The 7496-nt window shown below is 42.4% G+C and overlaps 1 protein-coding gene across 2 annotated transcripts in view; it reads left to right on the top strand.

Annotated features, from left to right (window-relative positions):
- The window catches only part of WDR35 (WD repeat domain 35), a 78868-nt gene that overhangs the window by 773 nt on the left and 70599 nt on the right, over positions 1 to 7496 (top strand). For both annotated transcript variants that reach the window (XM_034766562.1, XM_034766563.1), the window contains exon 2: positions 1071 to 1188. In XM_034766562.1, coding sequence (XP_034622453.1) covers positions 1071 to 1188 — 118 coding nt within the window. The remainder of the gene's footprint in view (positions 1 to 1070; positions 1189 to 7496) is intronic.

Below are 7496 nucleotides of genomic sequence, written 5' to 3'. Positions count from 1 at the left end.
TATCCGTTTCTCCCCCAGTGTTTGGCACCTTCTCTCACAATCAGAGCAGTTGACGTGAAAGATAAATAAGTGGACCCCGATGTTAGATGTTTTTAAGAAATGTCCTATTTTTATTGGTTATTACTGTTACACTTCCCCTCCCCCATATTTCATTCCCTTGGTTTGTTTATCTTTGTATAATTTTACGTGAATGGCCTTTACTGTATTCTATCAACTTTTAATTGTAGTAATGTGCTTACAATTCTGATAAATTGCTGGAGCAATTTATATTATGATTCATAGATTCTAGGACTGGAAGGGACCTCGAGAGGTCATCGAGTCCAGTCCCCTGCCCACATGGCAGGACCAAATACTGTCTAGACCATCCCTGATAGACATTTATCTAACCTACTCTTAAATATCTCTTGAGATGGAGAGTCCACAACCTCCCTAGGCAATTTATTCCAGTGTTTAACCACCCTGACAGTTAGGAACTTTTTCTAATGTCCAACCTAGACCTCCCTTGCTGCAGTTTAAACCCATTGCTTCTTGTTCTATCCTTAGAAGCTAAGGTGAACAAGTTTTCTCCCTCCACCTTATGACACCCTTTTAGATACCTGAAAACTGCTATCATGTCCCCTCTCAGTCTTCTCTTTTCCAAACTAAACAAACCCAATTCTTTCAGCCTTCCTTCATAGGTCATGTTCTCAAGACCTTTAATCATTCTTGTTGCTCTTCTCTAGACCCTTTCCAATTTCTCCACATCTTTTTTAAAATGCGGTGCCCAGAACTGGACACAATACTCCAGCTGAGGCCTAACCAGAGCAGAGTAGAGCGGAAGAATGACTTCTCGTGTCTTGCTCACAACACACCTGTTAATACATCCCAGAATCATGTTTGCTTTTTTTGCAACAGCATCACACTGTTGACTCATATTTAGCTTGTGGTCCACTATAACCCCTAGATCCCTTTCTGCCGTAGATGCACAGTATCCCAAGTGTATTTGCTTAGTGTTTGTGATTGGGGTGTTTTCAAAATAAGACATTGTTATTATTAATCAATTCAAATGAAAAAATATTTTTTTCTTACAGATTGCAATTCCTGGTAATGTTCGGCTAAGATGTATATCTTGGAACAAGGACCAAGGTTTCATAGCATGTGGTGGAGAAGATGGATTGTTGAAAGTTTTAAAATTAGAAACACAGACAGGTAATGGAAATTTTGGAGCAAAATCCACCAGGTCTCTGAACACTTAAAGTGGTGTTCTTCTTTGAAAGTGACTTTGAAATATGATACTGTGGGTAGGGCTGTCAAGCGCTTAAAAATTAATTGTGATTAATTCCATTGTTAATAATAGAATACCAATTATTTAAATATTTTTGGATGTTTTCTACATTTTTAAATATATTGATTTCAATTACAGCACAGAATACAAAGGCCAAGACTATAACAGGGTTCAAAAAAGAGCTAGATAAATTCATGGAGGATAGGTCCATCAATGGCTATTAGCCAGGATGGGCAGGGATGGTGTCCCTAGCCTGTTTGCTAGAAGCTGGGAATGGGCAACAGGGGGTGGATCACTTGATGATTACCTGTTCTGTTCATTCCCTATGGGGCACCTGGCATTGGCCACTCTCGGAAGACAGGCTACTGGGCTAGATGGACCTTTGGTCTGACCCCGTATGGCCGTTTTTATGTTTTTAAAGTGTACGGTGCTCACTTTATATTTATTTTTGATTACAAATATTTGCAATGTAAAAAAGAAACAAAAGAAATAGTATTTCAATTAATCTAATACAATTACTGTAGTGCAATCTCTTTATCATGAAAGTTGAACTTACAAATGTAGAATTGCATAAAAAATAATAATACCTGCACTCAAAAATAAAACAATATAAAACTTTAGTGCCTATAAGTTCACTCAGTCCTACTTCTTGTTCAGCCAATTGCTCAGACGAACTAGTTTGTTTACATTTGCGGGAGATAATGTTGCTTGCTTCTTGTTTATAATGTCACCTGAAAGTGAGAACAGGCATTCGCATGGTACTGTTGTAGCTAGCGTTGCAAGATATTTACATGCCAGATGCGCTAAAGATTCGCATGTCCCTTCATGCTTCAACCACCATTCCAGAGGACATGCGTCCATGCTGATGATGGATTCTGTTAGATAACAATCCAAAGCATTCCGGAACGACACATCTTCTACTCCTGGGGGATTTCTGCGCCAAAAAATTAAAAATTCTGTGCACAATATTTTAAAATTCTTAATATTTTATTTGTCAAAATAACACGATATAATCACACCAGTTTCAATTATTTTTAGTCATTTCTTTCAAAATACCTGTCAGCAAGTATGTCTGTAAGAATACAGACAACAAAAAAGATTCAGGAAATGTTTTTTGACAAATAGATTCCTTACTAGGCACATTAATACAGAACTCTGAGTAATAAGTCATTTAAACTACAATACAGAACTGTATTTCCCGCACCCCTCAGAAGCAGGAGGAGCTGAGGGAGAGGGAAGTAGATTGCTGGGAAGGAGCTTAGGTGTGAACTTGGAAGGTTTTTGGGTATGGGTGCGAAAAGTATGGAACAGATTTTTGGGAGGTGGGGGGGTGGGGAGGAATTGTTAGGGAGCTTCCCCTATGCAGACCCTGGCTGACCCCTAGCCTCTCCCATTCAGTCAGGCACATCTACCCATATCACCGTGTGTTCTAGCACCCCCTTGTGTCCTTGCACCCCCATCCATATGTCCCCCACCCCCATTCAGACACCCACTCCCCTTATCCCCATGTGGCCCTGCACCCCTCCTCCTGTCCCCATGCGGCTCTATACCTCCTCTCCCATCCCCATGTGTCTCAGTGCCCCCACCCAGCACACCCGTCTCTGTGTCCCTGTATCTCCTCCCCGTCTCCACGTGTCTCTATGCCCCCACCTAGCCACTCCCCTGACCCTATGTAGCGCTGCACCCCTCCCCCATCACTATGTGGCCCTGCACCTCTTTCGCCCCATGGCCCTGTGCCTCCACTCCCATTCAGCTGCTGCTCCAATCTGTCCTCCCCCACTAGCCCTTATGATCCCCCCCCCAGCACCCCATGCTGTCTATCTCCCCATAGCCCCTGTGTCCTGACCTGATCTGACAGGTGCTGCAAAGGCAGGCTCTTTCTCTCCCCATGCTGTCTGGGAGCTGCTGCTGTTCTTGCGCCACAGCGCAGTCTGTTGGGCAAAAGATGGAACTGCAGCAACATTTCATCAGAAGCTTTTTTCTGCGCAAAAAGTTTAAAATATGTGTGGGTCATCAATTATGCATGTACGCAGTAGTGCAGAATTCCCCCAGGAGTAATATTCATTTTCATCATCTGAGTTAGATGCCACCAGCAGGTTGATTTTCTTTTTTGGTGGTTCATATTTCCACATCGGAGTGTTGCTCTTTTAAGACTTCTGAAAGCATGCTCCACACCTTGTTCCTCTCAGATTTTTGGAAGGCACTTCAGATTCTTTAACCTTGGGTTGAGTGCTGTAGCTATCTTTAGAAATTTCACATCGGTACCTTCTTTGCATTTTGTCAACTCTGCAGTGAAAGTGTTCTTAAAATGAACAACATGTGCTGGATCATCATCCGAGTCTGCTATAACATGAAATATATGGTGGAATGTGGGTAAAACACAGAGCAGGAGACATACAATTCTCCCCCAAGGAGTTCAGTCACAAATTTAATTAACACATTATTTTTTTTAAATGAGCATCATCAGCATGGAAGCATATCCTCTGGAATGGTGGTCGAAGCATGAAGGGACATATGAATGTTTAGCATATCTGGCACATAAATTCCTTGCAACGACAGCTACAAAAGTGCTATGTGAATGCCTATTCCAACTTTCAGGTGAGATTGTAAATAAGAAGTGGGCAGCAGTATCTCCCGTAAATGTAAACAAACTTGTTTGTCTTAGCGATTGGCTGAAAAAAAAGTAGAACTGCGTGGACTTGTTGGTTCTAAATTTTTACATTGTCTTGATTTTGAGTGTAGTTATGTAACAAAACAAAAAAATCTACATTTGTAAGTTGCAGTTTCATGATGAAGACATTGCACTACAGTACTTGTATGAGGTGAACTGAGAAATACTATTTCCTTTGTTTATCATTTTTATGGTGCAAATATTTGTAATAAAAATATAAAGTGAGCACTGTACACTTTGTATTCTGTGTTGTAATAGAAATCAATATATTTGAAAATATAGAAAAACATCCACAAATATTTAATACATTTCAATTTGTTTTCTATTATTGTTTAACAGTTCAATTAAAACTACAATTAATCGTGATTAATTTTTTTAAGTTAATAGTGTGAGTTAACTGCGATTAATTGACAACCCTAAGTGTGGATTTCCATAAACACTCTGAAAACACATACACACACATATCAGATTTATAGAGTAAAAGGATGCCGTTTTTACAGTCCTATTAGTTAATGTCATTGTCACCTAAAATCATACTTTAAAAACTGCAATCTAATTTATTTCCATCATATGCCTATCTCAGTGCAGTTCTGTCTGATCACTATCTGTTATCTAGATCAAAATTCCTTGGAACAGAGACTGTGGGTGGAATTTTCAAAAATACTTAAGTCCCAGATCCATAAAGTTAATTAGGTGCCTAAGTCCCATTTTTAGGCATCGCTGTGATCCACCAACCTCCACTCGGCTACCGCTTAACCTTGTAGGGATAATCTCACTTCACACCTAAATATCTCCTGTAAAAGTTCCCTTAGCACCTAAAGATCTGGTCTTCACTATAGGGAGATCAGCACTGCTGCAATTGATGCAGCAGGGGTTGATTTAGTGGATCTAGTGAAGACCTGCTAAATCAACGATGAGAAGAGTAAGGGAAGTCGACCGGAGAGCGCCTCCCGTTGATGCAGTGCAGTGAAGACACCGTGATAAGTCGACCTAAGCTACGTTGACTCCAGCTACGTTATTCATGTAGCTGTAGTAGCGGAACTAAGGTTGACTTACCCCAGTAGTGAAGACAAGCCCAAAGTTTCAGTCTCTGAGCATGGGTACTGCACCCTCACTCTTGGTGTCTGCACCCTATGTCCCACCTAGACCCCAGTATGATCTACTAACTGGGGGAAGGTAGGCGGAGGAGTGATCTGATCCAGTAAGTATACTCAGAGGCTCCCTAGCTCTGCAAAGCAGCCAGTTGGGAGAAGATGTCCTTCCCTTATAACCTTTAGCCCAGTGGTTACTCTATTTCCCCAAGATATAGGAAATCCCCAGTTCAATTCACCCCTCTGATGAGAAGAGATTTGAACAAGGTTCTCCCACCTCTCAGATGAGTGCCCTAGCCACTGGACTATGGGATATTCTATTGTGGATCTCTCTCCAGTTGAAGTTGTTCCACTTTAATTAAATAATTGAATAATTAAATATTAATTAGGCCAGAGAGGATGACAACCACTCTATATAATCCAGTGGTTAGGGCTAACGGTTGTAAAGGAGGCTCTCCTCTCGCCCCTGCCCCCAGCTGTTTTTGTGGATTTTAATGCCTGCCTAACTCTGTCTTGCAAGAAGTGACTTAGGTGCCTAAACTATCTGATTCTAGGAGAGGGTTTCTCAGTCATGAATCACAAGAGGAGATAGGTGCCTCCTTCAGCTCTGATTGAGGCACCAACATACAAAAGAGGGATGGGGCTTGGAATTCAGCCCTCTCATTGGCATCTCTCATTGACTAACTTCTGTTTTCCGGTGTCCGTGCCTTGTTGTGGCGGGACAGCTTGCATGCTCCAACGATCCCCAGAGTCTGTGTCTGTGGGGGCTTTTTGCTCCTGGTAGGTTCAACCATGCTGGATTGGTCCATGGGGGAGGGGTCTGACAAAACAGACACCCTGGTTCTCCAGGTTGGGGGTTAGGCACAGGGCTAACAACCCTGTCCTGTAAAAAACAAAATATGTTATGGAAACAGCAACGGAGAGATCAACCATTACTCTGTGTGATGGTTTTCAGGAGTCAATGACCTGTATGACTGCCAGTGGTGGAAGCCGAAAGGAAGCCACTCGCATGAAGGCTGAAGTACTGAACACCAAGACAAAAACCAAACTTGTTTTTTGGAACATACGAACAATGCACGAAACAGGGAAGCTAGCTCAGGTCACAGCAGAGATGAGATGCTATAGCTTACACATCCTGGGTATCAGCGAGAGCAGATGGATGGGATCAGGAAGATTAACAGCCTCGGGAGAAATTTTGCTGTATTCTGGACGGGATGATGAACAACATCCTTTTGAAGGGAGTGGAGTATTCCCTGCTTGAATGGCAGTCCATTATCAGCAGACTTATGAGAGCCAGACTGAAAGGGAAACACAATAATATCACCCTGATTCAGTGCTACGCTGTGACAAATGACAGTGATGAAGAAGTAAAGGACAAATTCTACCTTCCACTGCAGGAGGAGTTAGGTTGTGGCGTGGTACTCTCTCTAACTGTCATCATGGAAAACCTGATTGCCACGGTTGGTAAGGATAACACAAACAACGACAGAGCAATGGGAAGACATGGGTGTGGCACCATGAATGAAAATGGAGAGCTTGTTGATTTCTGCAATATGAATGACCTAGTCATTGGCGGAACCCTTTTTCAACATTGTGAAATTCACAAGCTGACATCGTGTTCTCCAAATGGCAGAGATAAGAACCAGATTGACCATATGATGATCAATGGCAAATGGCGACGCTCACTGACTCATGTGAAAGTGAGAAGGGGTGCAGATGTTGGCAGCAACCGCCACCTTGTGACAGCCTCCATCATGCTAAAACTGAAAAGTGTGGGTCCACCAAACAAGGGACATAGACGTTATGACATTGACAAGCTAAAGTCCCCTGAAATACAGAAAGCCTTTGTTCTGCAGTTAAAGAACAGGTTTCAGGCACTTGCAGACCTTGATGAAGACAAGGGGAATGCAGATGAGGAGATCCGCAAGAAGTGGGACAGAGTAACAACAATTTATTAACAGAGCAGTGAAACCTGTCTAGGCTACAGGCAGAAGAGAAGAAAGGATTGGATTACACCCAGCACATGGAACACAATAGATACCAGACAAACCCTGAAGAAAAAAGTTTGACACAAAATCCCAGAAGCTAAAGGACAGATACCATGAGCAGTATAGCAAGGCACACCGGGAGGTCAAACGCTTTGTGAGAGCGAACAAACAACATTATATTGATAAATCTGGCAACACAAGCAGAGGATGCAGCTGCTTGTGGTGAACAAGGGACCAGCTACAAAATGACGCGGCTTATCAGTGGTAAACAGCAGACACCAACAAACACTCTCAGCAGGGACAAACAAGGCCACCTACTAACAACAGAAAAAGAACTAGAAATGCACTGGACAGAGCATTTCAAAGAATTGCTGAACAGGGAGCCACCTAAAGAAGAAGCAAACATCCAGGAGGCAGAAGAAGATCTTGATATCAACGGGGACACCCCAACTAAGGAAGAGATCATTCAAGCCATCAAATCC

This window comes from Trachemys scripta, chromosome 3 (assembly GCF_013100865.1).
Source record: "Trachemys scripta elegans isolate TJP31775 chromosome 3, CAS_Tse_1.0, whole genome shotgun sequence".
NCBI lineage: Eukaryota > Metazoa > Chordata > Testudines > Emydidae > Trachemys > Trachemys scripta.
The sequence above is the reverse complement of the archived record's forward strand: the minus strand, read 5'-3'. Positions and strand labels throughout refer to the sequence as shown.